Genomic DNA, 13439 nt, shown 5'->3' with positions numbered 1-13439 from the left:
CACTAATACCTGCCCCCTACATCAATATACCAACATCAAGAGAATTAAGTGCTTTATCCAAGAAAAAAGTTCTCACCAGTTCATCGTAGTAATTCGCGATTTGCGAATAGATGAGTGAATCGTAATCCATTGTCACAAATATCACAAAGCACTATAGATACGTGTAAATAAAGGACACTCCACACGTGACACGATGACGTCACTTATACACTTAACAGACGGAAGTGTGAACGAAAAACGCGGCGAAAGGGCCGGCGTGATATTGTAACTGTTGAGTTTTCCTGAGCAGCGTCGATACAAGACGCATTGGCCGAGCAACGTCTGACGTATACGCCGCTTGTAAAGCTAAAATAAGACCAAATTTTAAACACAAATCTTCGGTGCGCGAAGCAACGCATAGAGCTGCGTTTACCACCGATACGCTAATTCACAACGTATTCTATGTTAAATTAAACAGGTCGATTCGTTTATTAGAGCTCGCTTCCTGGTGAAATGGATTCTGTGAGTTATTACTATTGATTTTTGTTTCAAATATAATAACGTTTACAATTCCTATTGTGTCTACTGTAATACGTAAGGAAATTCATATGTACAGATATTTTTTTATATTTAAGGCTTTATCAATATACACCAATTATTTCCAGCTTCTCAATGGAGTTTGCAACTATACGATATTTCAAAGATAGTAAGTTTTGTCACACTTGTATTTCATTAGGCACACCATGTACCACGCTACGAATATATCCCGACGTTTCATTTGGAAAGGAAGCGAGTTATGCGCGTGTTAGGAACAGGCTGGTGCCTACACTGTTCCACGGATAAATACTATAATATTAGTATATCGTATATATAACAACGGGTTAAAAAAAAGAATTTTTAATATAATAATATAATGATAAGTTTACGTTAAATGTTTATGTCTAAGTGGTACATTAAGATACATTTAATGGCTACTGAAGGATTTCAATAGTTTTTTAGTAGTTTTAGTAAGATAAATCTACACTAAGGGGTTGCCTAAGTGCTACATAGTTTGTTAGTAAAATGCCAAACTATAATACATTAATTATTATAAATTAAAATATTCTAAAGAATAATCTACCACCGCCCAGACACTTCAAAGTCCATAGAACCGGGCAAACAATTGTAGCGTAATGTAGAATAACAATGTTTGACAAATGCACCGCAACACGGAGAGGGCGCCAGCAGCGTGTGAGGGTTGAGACGGCTGGACAAAACGTCGTCTACCTCAACTACACCGCAACACCGCATTGCTGGAATTTATAGTAGTGTAGTATACTAAAGTAATGAGATAAAACACGAGATGAAACCTAAATAGAAGATCTCTACCGACCGTTTTGGATCATTAATATGAATAAAATATATTAAGATGCTAACTGTTGGCAAATTTATTTTGTAAATTATCGTTTTATTACAATGAATAAATGAGAAAATGTGTTCAGTAATTTATAATTATCAGTGATCACTGTTATTTAATGCAATTTCAATAATACGTAAAATAGATAGGTTGCGAGATAAAATCACATACATTTAAAAAGTTGAACATCAAATAGAGATTCAGTGCTCGCAGCGAGCCAAGATTCGTAGTTTATTTGATTTGGTTCAAAGCGCATCCTTTAATTCCCATATCCGCGGCGCACGCACGACCTGTTGCTCTGCCTACGGCTGGATGCTTTCCAGTGCTTAAGTGAAATATAGTCAAATAAAAGTATTGTTGTTATCATTTAAGTTTTTCAATTTTCGCAAGTCCGTGCCAAGCGTGCTTGCTCCTACGCTGTTATTTAACGTTTGGTGCTTAACCCCGTATTAGGTCTGCATTCGGAATGTTATGGGCACGTGTTGAGAATTTTCTCGTTATCCACAAATTGCTTTTATTTCGCTGTAACGGTCTGTAATGATTTTCATTTTAAATTGTTGAGGAAATTTATGAGTTACGAAATAGCAAATACCTATATTGTTTTTTTTAGAGATATTTATTACATTGGCCAAATTAAATAGGTGTACAATGTATTTAGGTGACCGTATTTATTTTTTCATACTGATTACGTAAAATTTACATAAATAAATATCATATTTACCAAACATCTAGAAATTTTGTGCGTGTTTGCAAAGCAATTCCCTAGGCGTAAGAAGCGTAAAACATTGTATAATACATTTTTTTAATGTTATTCTATTTCACATTTTGAGCTGTCTCTTTTTACACTTAAGGGAATTCTGAAGGGAGCTTTTTTGATATGCGGTTGAATTTTTTTTTTACTTAAAGTAATTGAATTTGAAAGTTATTTCCCCTTCGTAATGAGACAAAGTAAAAATAGGTCGCCATTTTAGCTATAGGTGTCTTGTGAGCCGTATTTATGTTTGTAATTCAACATGATTAAAAAATTCTTCGTGTCTTTTACATTGACGGAACTTTGTATAAAAGCCTAAGGACAACTAAACGATTAACGAACTAACTCAACAAGTAAACGATTATTCATACCAATGTATTTTTTGTGTCCAAACTAATTAGTATTCAAATTCCAATACCAGTTAAATTCTCTAAAGGATAGGTTGCCTATCCTTTTTCTTATCAGTATCTCGTGCAATGGACAGCTAACGAAGCGAGTAACAGTAAACCAGTCATAAATCTTCACCGAGTAAATAATTACAGTGATAATATAATCCGATAGCGATCTTTACAACGTCACGACTGACGTCATTGTTAGCTGATATTTAACAGGGATCAAGTAAGGTTTGGAACACACTAGCGTGTTAAATAACTTTATTAAACGACAGGTCCATGTACTTTAACCCTTATTACGGCAAGATTTATTTTTTGAAGAAAAGCAAAAAAAAGTTAAAAATTGTTTTATAATTATCGTATATTTTTATAAAGTTGTATGTATACTATACAAAATGAACATAAGGATTAAAATAGGTTAAGACTTTGAGATACAGAACTCAATAATGCATATATTCGACTACATAAACGAAAAATAGTCATGTATATGTAAAATGAACCTACGTCCTTGACCACATGCCGTTTGCCTAGTTCGTCTTCAGCAGTGAGACATTAGGTACGTCTCGTTAGCTTGCTCACGGTGCTTACAAGTAAGATAATATTTTACGTACAAGTAAATACGAGTTATTTTGAAAACTACCAAGAGTCATCATGTAGAAAAATAATTCTGGCATATAATAAAAAGTGAAAATAAAAAACAAAATTAAAAAGAAAATCTTTTATTTAAAATATACATGCAAAATTGGAATGAAGGACTAGAAATTTCCATCTCAATTTCAATAGAAATTTATGCAGCACATCAAATAAAATAAATAAATGTAACATTTGATTCTCTCCAGCATGTCATACGCACGTTCAACTAAGAACTACATGTCAGTTCATAACGCCGCGGCGGTATTGTCGACGAGAAAATTTTTATCTTTATGATTTATTTCGCGCTGACTTTATATAGCGAATTCTTTTTAAACGTAAACAGAATATACGGCGTGATGCGTTTACGCCTTTATATAGGTACGAAAGCGCGTACCTCATTATTTATAAATGCCGTTATGGGCTCAAAATTTCTTACGCCTGAATTATTTAATCTCCTTTTCCATTAGGGTTTTGCGAAATGACACTATATATATTCAGAGCGTGCACTGGGAACGTACGAAAAGGACTTTATGGAAAGATTAGGGTCGAGATCAAAAATTAAAACTGATTATACTTTTTTTTATATTATGCCCATGATTTTGTTTTTTTACCATAACTAAGATTTTTTGAGCGTTGTTTCGTTCTAAAACAGAAGTCAAGGAAGTTGTCCATTGTACGTGACGTCATACTTAAACACCCTGTATTTTTTAAATTATATTTTTATTAAAGAGAGAGTACTATTATGATGTAGGGTTTTTTATAATTTAATAATAAATATAATTACTTTATATCTAATATACATACAATACTTAAAATGTTCTATTATTTTTCATTGAAAACTTTTCATTTCTAACCTTTCGGGTACTACACAAGGGACGGGTTTGTGAAATTTTAATGCAACGTAATCTTAACACGTTCCCTTCAGTATCGGGACAAATTAGTCGCACCTGATCCGAGAGTTAGAACAGTTTTTAGTTATTCTGGCATCATTTTGTAAAACTAATGCGAAACATGTGGAATATTCTGTACGCTATTTAGTCTATGATATTATTATTTTAAAGCAATTCAAAATATTAATAATAATTACGTTTGATAGATATATAAAAGAGTAGTACATACTATGCCGGCCCTCAAGAGAGAAAGGGACAGGACGATATTAATGACGATAGCAAAACGAAACATATGTATTTGGTATGTATTTTTTTTCGAAGACATATCCTTTGGTCGTAACTAAGATTCAGTCCATTCTTTAGGAAGTCTATTGTTACAGTGTCTTGTATACGTTCATGAAGGGTTTCTTAATTTTCAGAATAGAGTTCCAGTATTTTTTTATATTCTCTATATGTTACACGTAAATATGATAACAAAGTTGGACATGTTTTGTCAAAAGAAATAAAAGCATGATATGTTTTTTTATCTGTGGGTTTTGTTAACATAGAGTATGAAATATATGTCGTATGAAGCTAGTTTATGACACAATTTGATGTTACCCTTTCCGCGATAAGAGCGACCGAGTGCTGTTTTTGATAACTTTGGATGTCCCAAGCCCAGGGCGAGTTTACGATGATATTCTCATTATTCTAGAATCGTTTTACGAGTTTATATAAAATTACTTTTGTTTATACGAAACAACATTATGACAAGAATATAAAACAGTTATTTTAATAAAGGAAAATTAAATTTTAATGTAATTAATTAACCACGATAATAATTGTAGATCTCATTATTATCAAGTAAGAATCTTTTGTTATAAATTAAAAAAACCCCAATTATTTTTTTACTGCTGACTCTTTTTTTGTCTAATTTATATATCGTATAAACGTGGTAAATGTTTTCAATGTTGTATTGCTAAAACACTGAAAAGTTAATATGCAATATATTATACCGATGTATAAATGAATACTCACCCCAGGTAGTGTCCGTTTTTCATGTAGCGCTGTTTGTGCGTTTGACGCGCTTTCTGGATTGAAGTATGTGAGAAACGCACATCCTGCAGACAACAAACAATATAGCATTATTATTTTACATATTGTTTTAAATTTATTTAATTAAGTTAAAGTTCAAGGTTAGCTTACTTTGATGTTGATCAAAAATTCTAATTACAAATCATCACTAATTAACATCAAATTTACCATACCATAATAACCTATTTAAACAAATTTCCTTTATTTACAAACTTGTTTACTTTTAAGTTAAATTTTAATTAATAAAATTGTACTATTGTAGATATAATACTTTGTATAACAGACTAAAAAAAATAAAGCAAATTCCTTTTAAAATTATTGCTTGGCTTGACTTTATAACCAGATTCAATTTATGTTCCGATCGATACACGAACGCATCGAATAACATAACCAAAACAAACTAATCCTCCACCAGTCCGCAGCGGTTGTGTGGCCACATCACAGATTACCCGCACTCACATCTAATCGAATGGGATTTCACTAACGATAACGTTTTAAATGGAACAGAGTTATATCGTCATCTAAATTCGAGTCATCATTTTGGACGGTAATAGAATAATGCGTTTAATTTCTTTATCAGCTTTATATCAATATAGATTAATGAACTGCAAATTGCTTTTCGTTTGTCAGTTCTTTTTCAAATGTAGGAAAATCCAAAAGTGGTTTATCAAAATACAAAAATCACAAAACCTAAAGTCGGGTTTCCACGGTGCGTGATTCGGCGCACGCGCACGATTGCGAACGGCAGCCTATATTTTTACCCGATAGACTTAGGAAGGTTTAACTTAGTATGTAGCCTATGCTTTCTTCCAGTGTTCTACATTTATACCAAATTTCATGGACATCCGTGCAGCCGTTTTGTAATTAAGTATTATTCTAACTTCTAACAAATATCCATCCATCCATCTTATCCATCTAACCATTCGCATTTATAATACTAGTAAATATAATATTAACATAGTCAAAGCTTTTTTCTCCAAAAACAAATTTTACGTTCATCCGTTACCTAAATATCCTAAAAGATGGATACAAAGTTCCATTCACGTTTTAATATAATCTTAAAATTGTCTCAAATACTTAAACCCAAGAGAGAACGAAGGTAATAAAGTTTGTTACGTCCCTTATAATCACTCCTTTCCCTTTTTCATTACGGTTTTTCATTTTTCTTTCTCCACGTAATCGAATATTTACCTTGAGGCTGTTCTGATCTAATCCAAGGACGCTGTTGTTGAAGCAAAAAAAGGATTACTTATTTTGTTAAATACAGAATGTATTTGCCGAAAGTTATTTTATGTTTAGGTATAAATATAAGTTTTTTTAGCACAATGTCGTTGTGAACAACGTTGTTGGTTACATAATTACACAGTATGTGCTATATATGTTTAAAATATAAACATATTATGTAACCGTTAGTTGTTTTATATAAAATTAAAACATTATTAGCTCTATTCTTATCAATGTTGTTGAGCTAATAATCGTATATTTAATATATCACGTAAGTTTTAACTAAACTACTTTCAGGAATAAGAAGTCGAGTCATGGTTGCCGTTTCTACTTATAAAGTTTACGAAAAAAATGAATTGTGTGGAATCTTGTACATGCCAAATTTTAACGAGATACAGTCGTCCTGGAGATACCTTCTAACACCCCAAATCAATTGAAAACTTTACTAGAACTCTCAATAATAGAATACAAGGGTATGTTACAGTATATGTACGTTTAATGTAGATGACATTCAGCCAGAAACAACACGAGCCCAGGCGTGCCGTTGTTTAATGTATGTAAAATGCATTACAAGTAGTTTCGTACTAAATATACGAATACGCGAATTGTTTAATAGAACAATTATTCACGATACGTGCGCCAATATCCTGCATATATTTGTTTCCACCGCACTACGAATAACAAACGATCATTTTAATTTCATTTAAACAATACGAGTGCGACAAAATCGGTCTAGAGTTTTGTTATTCTGTGTGTAGAAATATTTGAAAACAGAATCGTGATTTGATTCATACTCATGTTACAAATGCGAGTGGACGTATGGATGTTTGTTAAAAGGTATGTCCAGGTGTAGTATCTGTAAGGATCTGGCTGAAATTTGACATTGATGTAGAACATAGACTGCAAAAATATACAGACAACTAATTAGGTTTTTTTAGTCTCGCGCGGATGCAGTCAACTGCTGATATTAATAAGTTTAAAAAAAAAATCATTAAGCATGTTAATGAAATGTTAATTCGTGGTAATTGTAGTCAGTAGGTTTTTTTCGACCAGATTGTTTCTTACTTCTTAATTTATCTTTAACTTATCTTTTAACTTCAAAGAAGCACTTTCTACGTTAATAGATAATTTAATTTCTATTTTACAAAATAATTTTTAGTTTTACAACCGAAGAAACCTGTCATATTAATTTAACACAACATTTGTTACAAAAATATTGTACACCATCTGTTGTTGTGTTGGTTCACTTTGCAAATAAATAAATCATCTTTCCCGCCGTCCGGCCGCGCCGGTCGCCATCTTGTATTGCTAACGTGTTCATTTCCTCCGCCTATACATTTCCGGTCCATTTGATGCTGCCAGCTACTATTTTTAAAAGAATTTGACGTAAATATGAACTGGATTAGAACCATTGTGATACCTCATTGTTGGTAAAAACCTTTATTATGTTACTACGCTACGAAATGTTACGTTTTCCATTATGACGATCGCTAGTATAAAAATTAAAAAATTGCTGTATTTTCAAGTTAATAAATACCTGATATTTCTAAAGGATTAAGTACATTTGTGTTACATAAACTAATTGCTAATAGCTTGCTCTCGCTGGCAGACCGAGCCAACCAATTCCGAACATAACAAGGAAAAAAGCAAATAGCCAATGTTGTTTTACTCGATATGGAGGCATCCAATCGATTCTAAGTTCGAAGCCAATCCCTGTAATTGCGAGCGTTTCAAATAAGAACAATAGGGGCGAAATTAGCCGGCTGTAGTGGTAAGTTACGCCGCTTGCTCGAATTTGCATCGCCCCCCTCTCGCGCCCGCCGCTCCTCCCTGCCCCCGCAGACCCGTCGACCACTAATTAGCCGTTAGTCGGCTTTTATTTCCAAGCTGGTGTTATCTAAGCCCTCGTAATCTGCTACCGCGACGCCCACCGACTGCTGGTAGGATAGATAGATAGATAGATAGATAGATAAAGCCTTTATTCGCTGACAATTATTAAACTTAAAATTATTATACAATATTGACAAACTTATTTTCTAGTAATTAACCTATGTTAGATGTATGTTTAATCGATTTCCCAGCATCCCGTTGCGTGTCAGGTTGTCCCTTGACATAGGCCTCCCCTAGTCTCTTCCGCTGGTAGGATACAACAAAATAAATCTGATATTTTTTTTAATTACAGCTTGGAAACTTAAGAATATCAGCTCGTTTTATTGCTTTTACGCGAATATAGAAGTTTTACATACAACTTTACTGAAGTAGATAGTATTTCAATCAACTAGAGGCTTCTTACGGTGAAGGAAAACATCGTGATGCAACATGTACATATCTGAGAAGAAATTCAAAGATATGTGTGAAGTCAACCAACACGCACTTGGCCAGCGTGGTTGACTATGGCTTAGTCATCCCTAATTTAGGGTAAGCTCCGAGCCATTCGGTGGGAACGTTCAGTTAGCTGATGACGAGAGGCTAGTCTTTGTATAATATATGATCAATTTCAAGAGGTATTTTCAAACTATTGCTTGAAGTCTTTAAAAAAGAACATATTTTTAAATAAAATGAGCAAAGCATCTTCAGATTCTGATAATGTGATATCACTTAGCATTTGTTGAAATGGCCTTTGACTTAATAGTGAAAGATGTAAATAAAATATTATAGTCAACAACATTTACCTATATTAGTTACATTGTTTGAACCTAAATACACCTCTGGATAACAGATTATTGGCAATAACTATAAGTTAAAAGAGATGATTAAACAGATTAAAGGATATAAAATTCTTGTTAAAACTCATGAACGATTTCTTCACAATTTCGTACCATTGTGTGGGAACTTTCAACTAAATGAGATAAAGTGTAGCCGCGAGTTTTTCTCCGTCGCCCAGCCCCAGCCAGACGTCTGCCGGCGCTCGCTATAAATTCACGACTGTTTGTGATTAATTAACGTTGGTGATAACAAAATAACGAGTTTCAGACGTACTAGCTGACTTGAAAGCCGTCTGAGGGGAAACTATTTATCTGAGCGTACTATTGCCATAATAAATTCTCCCTGCAACAAATGACGCCTAACGTGTTCGCATCTTTTGCAGTATTTCCAGTGTACACGAATCTTTATAGTTATCTAACTGTATACTTACGAGAGTTTTATTAAGTTACTTGTTTTGAAAAGAAAACAAATGAGTAGATAAAAATAAATATTTTCATGATACTGGTGGAATTTTTGGATCCTTCAAGAAGCAAGCTTATCACCATCTCAAAGGCCGGCAAACGCATCTGCGGTTCCTCAGCATGGGCGTCGTTGAACACCTCGGTGTTCCCGCTGCTCGTTTGCCCCCTTTTGTTATAAAAATATGAAGACAAACTTACACCCTAAGGGTTATTTAAAATGATTTTCTAAACAGTCCCCTTGTAAAGCCTGTGCATGCTGGTAAATTTTCCCTTAAATATATTAAATCAAAATTAAATTATCAATTGATGTATTCAATGTTACCGACACAAAAATTAAATACATAACAAATTCGTTTTATTTCACGTGAAATTCCATGTGAAGTGTAACCTTCAACATGATTACATTTGCGCAGTGTTACATAAGCCAGTGGCACGTTCGGCTGTTAATGTGTAAAAAGCATTACAAGTAGTTGCCACGTCCAAAGTGTACAAAGGTGGTAACAATCGATGCTTCTAGAACTACCAAGGCTACAGAGATCACCTGGATGAATAAACTTTGTCTTTTTATTTGTAAATGCATTAAGAATTATAAGCATAAAGGATCGCATATTTTTGTGTTAATTTATGATATATTAATGCACATGCAATGCGAATGTTACATGGATGCATGGATGTTTGATTGAAGGTATCTCGGGTACGGCTGAACTCTTCTCGCTGAAATTTGGCATAGATGTAGGACATAATCTGGAAGAACACATATGCTACTAATTATGTTTTTTCTTTTAATTCCGCGCGGACGGAGTTTCGGGTGACCGCTAGTTTCTAAAAAATAATGTACATTTTAAATAAATCATAATTCAACTAAATTAATCTGAAAAAAATCTTGTCATTTATAAACATTTAAAACTGAGAACTTAATGATTAACAACAATTCTAAAGTGCAATAAAAGCTAACTGTTATTATTATCAAATCAAACAAGTGTTTCATTCATAAAAACTTTTCACGCGAATAAATCACTTCAACCGCAAGCCGCTATTTTTGATTATGTTAGTTCGTTTTCAACGCCTTTCACGTTTCCGTTCAATTCAGCGCTTGAAAGTGGAGCTCATTATAGCAACTGTTCGCACGATTTTTATTGAAAAATCAAGTTGCGTTAAACACCATTAGGTTTATATTTGTGTAGCAACTTTTTAAACCGTAATAGTATTTCATTGGTTCCCGAACGTAACTTTGTGCTTAATGATGACTTTGAAATATAAGTTTGTGATTCTCAGGACTAACTAGAAGTCAAAAATGCATGTGCAAAATAGTATCAAGGACTATCTGAGAAGATGGATGGATTGACCAAAGTGCTGAAGTCAAAGTAAATTTCATGTAATGATTTTAGAAAAAGGTTTTGTATAATTTTAAGCTTGCTTAGATGCAGGTTTTTTTTTGGTAGAGCCTAATTAATGCGCGGTGATAGCGCTATTTCGCTAGAGGCGTCTTGCGCTGAGTTATGCTCCTTTTGATGGCTAAGGCATGCTCCGTTGCCTCGATTAAATGTGAATTCAATTATGTACGTCCTTTGAGCAAGATGATTTTCTAATATGATTTTAACTTGAACTCTAAGAGTGCCGAGTATAGGTAACAGTGATATTTCATAAATATGTACATTTTCTTTGTCTACTTTTATATAAAAACTATTAATCGCCCGTGACTCCTTCCACGTGGAATTAAAAACCTAATAATTAACCTATGTGTTCTTTCAGAGTATGTTCTATATGTGTGCCAAATTTCATTAGAATCCGTTAAAATCCGTCCATCAAAAAACATTCATCCATCCATGAAACATTCGTATTTATAATATTAGTAAGATGTTCATTGAACCTAGAAAAGCTTTAAAAAAATTGAAAATAGTTTGTTTCAATGGTAACAACTAAACGGTATCCAAGTTCGTTAGTATCGTCATAATAAATTATCTTTTGCAAACAATTGACAGGCAATTCATTTTCTTCAATAGCTATTAAAAATTATAAATGTTCTGAGTCCATTATTTACTTACTATTCAATTCAAATTATTAGAAAAGTTGATAGACATCTTTATAACACAACATCACCTTCTACGTTTCTTACTACAATAAAAATTTCCACCAAAATTTTACAGAATCTACAAAAAAATTGCGGTATGAATTCCTTAAAGCTTTATCCCAAATCGAATTAAAGAATAAATTGAAAAGCGTCCCCGCCCATTGTTTACCATTCCGCAGCGCTGGACGGCGAGCGACCGTGCCCGCAATACTGGAATAAGCTTTCCAACCAAATAAAATAGTCGCCGGTCGGTGTAATAATATCATCCACAATCTGCGCACTGATCGGGCCCCTCGTATATTAAACACTTTACAGCACTGCAACGTCTACTGACCGCTTGCACTACGCTTAGCTTTTTTTCTACAAAAATTCTCTTTTTAAAGCTACCAATTTGCACATAGCAGTAGTGGTTTACGTTTCCGTTTGTCGGCTGATTTGTTGGCTGTGCTGCCTTGTGTGCCTTAATTATGTTGTTGTAACCAGTTATTTTTTTGCCTTATACTTAATTTATATTTGATCATGAGTTAATTTTTTAATAATGATTCAGCTAATAATCTTATTACAGATTGAGAAATACATTTATTGAAATTCATTCATAATTTGCTATTTTTTTTTACTTTTGAGGTATATAAATGTATAGCGATATAGGATAAAAGTACACAAAAAGTGTTAGTAGTCATGTGAATAGTATATAGTATTATTATTTTATATTTTCTTCATCTAAATCGTTGTAAAATAAAGTAACATCGCACCAACCACATTGGGTGCAGCGTTGAGAAACACTAACCGACTGCGAGTCAAAATTTTGTTATTCAAATAGAGAAATAAAGTGTAGTGCACTTCTCAAATTGGTATAAAAGTATTCCACGATATTCTGTAAATAAATGAAATTGTTACCAGAAGTTGCACAAGCAAATTTTGTTTGTACTTTGTAAAGTTTGTGCTTTATCTGGAAATTTTATATAATAAAATTTGCGTTTTATTAGCACTCCTTTTGGCTGGCAGCTCTACTCTATACAAAATATATTCCGAATTGGCTACCGATAAAAATATTTTTATGATTGAATTTATTTCAAAGTATCTGTATTTTATTACAATAAATGTTTAGAAAACTATGATTAAGTAAATTTATATATATTTAATTTATGTCAGATTTATTCGATTTAAGATTAACAGTGGTAGAGCCCGCCACAACAATATTTGTTAGCCGCGCGAATCCTCTCTGGCTCTAATTGTAGTCAACGTCCCCATCCCTTTTCTTATAAGGAAATGATGAAAAAGGGTAGTGGATTCAACAGATAAGGGGACGCATAGGAAGGGAAAACATCTTCATTCTGTACATCCCTTCCTCAGTTGATCAAAGAAAGGCAACGTATCTGCAATTGCAGAAGTTATAGGCAACGTTCGCTTCGCTATTTTGACGAATTCAGGTTCTTTTACCATGTTCTAATATAAAAAAATATATTTAAATATGATTCACGATGATAAGTGTTTTTCCTGTTATATAGTATTTATCTTAAGGCTTTAGTCTGCTTTCTCTGGATTAGAAGTAATTATCAGTTTGCAAACTATTAAGCTTATCATAGTAATTGATTTGCCCACTATGACAATTACTGACTACCACTGATACGGCCATTTACTATCTATATATTTTTAAATTACATAGTTCATGTAACCTTAAGTACTGCAACTAATAGGTTAATTTCGAATCTAAGAAAGTTATGAATACAAAATTGTTTACTTTAATAAATGTAACAATGCAAAGACCGAACACGGAACAGCGATCCGGGATTGTCGGCGCCGGTATAATTACGACTTTCAACTTTGAAGGCATTTCTCGGACAACAATTATACCGGGATTA

The 13439-nt window shown here is 33.2% G+C and overlaps 1 protein-coding gene across 1 annotated transcript in view; it reads right to left on the bottom strand.

Annotated features, from left to right (window-relative positions):
- Positions 1 to 13439, bottom strand: part of bru3 (CUGBP Elav-like family member bruno 3) — a 385675-nt gene that overhangs the window by 346228 nt on the left and 26008 nt on the right. Inside the window, exon 4 of the mRNA XM_013323499.1 lies at positions 5059 to 5141. Within this exon, the coding sequence (XP_013178953.1) occupies positions 5059 to 5141 (83 nt within the window). The remainder of the gene's footprint in view (positions 1 to 5058; positions 5142 to 13439) is intronic.

This window comes from Papilio xuthus, unplaced genomic scaffold (assembly GCF_000836235.2).
Source record: "Papilio xuthus unplaced genomic scaffold, Pxut_1.1 DF828952.1, whole genome shotgun sequence".
NCBI classification, from domain to species: Eukaryota; Metazoa; Arthropoda; class Insecta; order Lepidoptera; family Papilionidae; genus Papilio; species Papilio xuthus.
The sequence above is the reverse complement of the archived record's forward strand: the minus strand, read 5'-3'. Positions and strand labels throughout refer to the sequence as shown.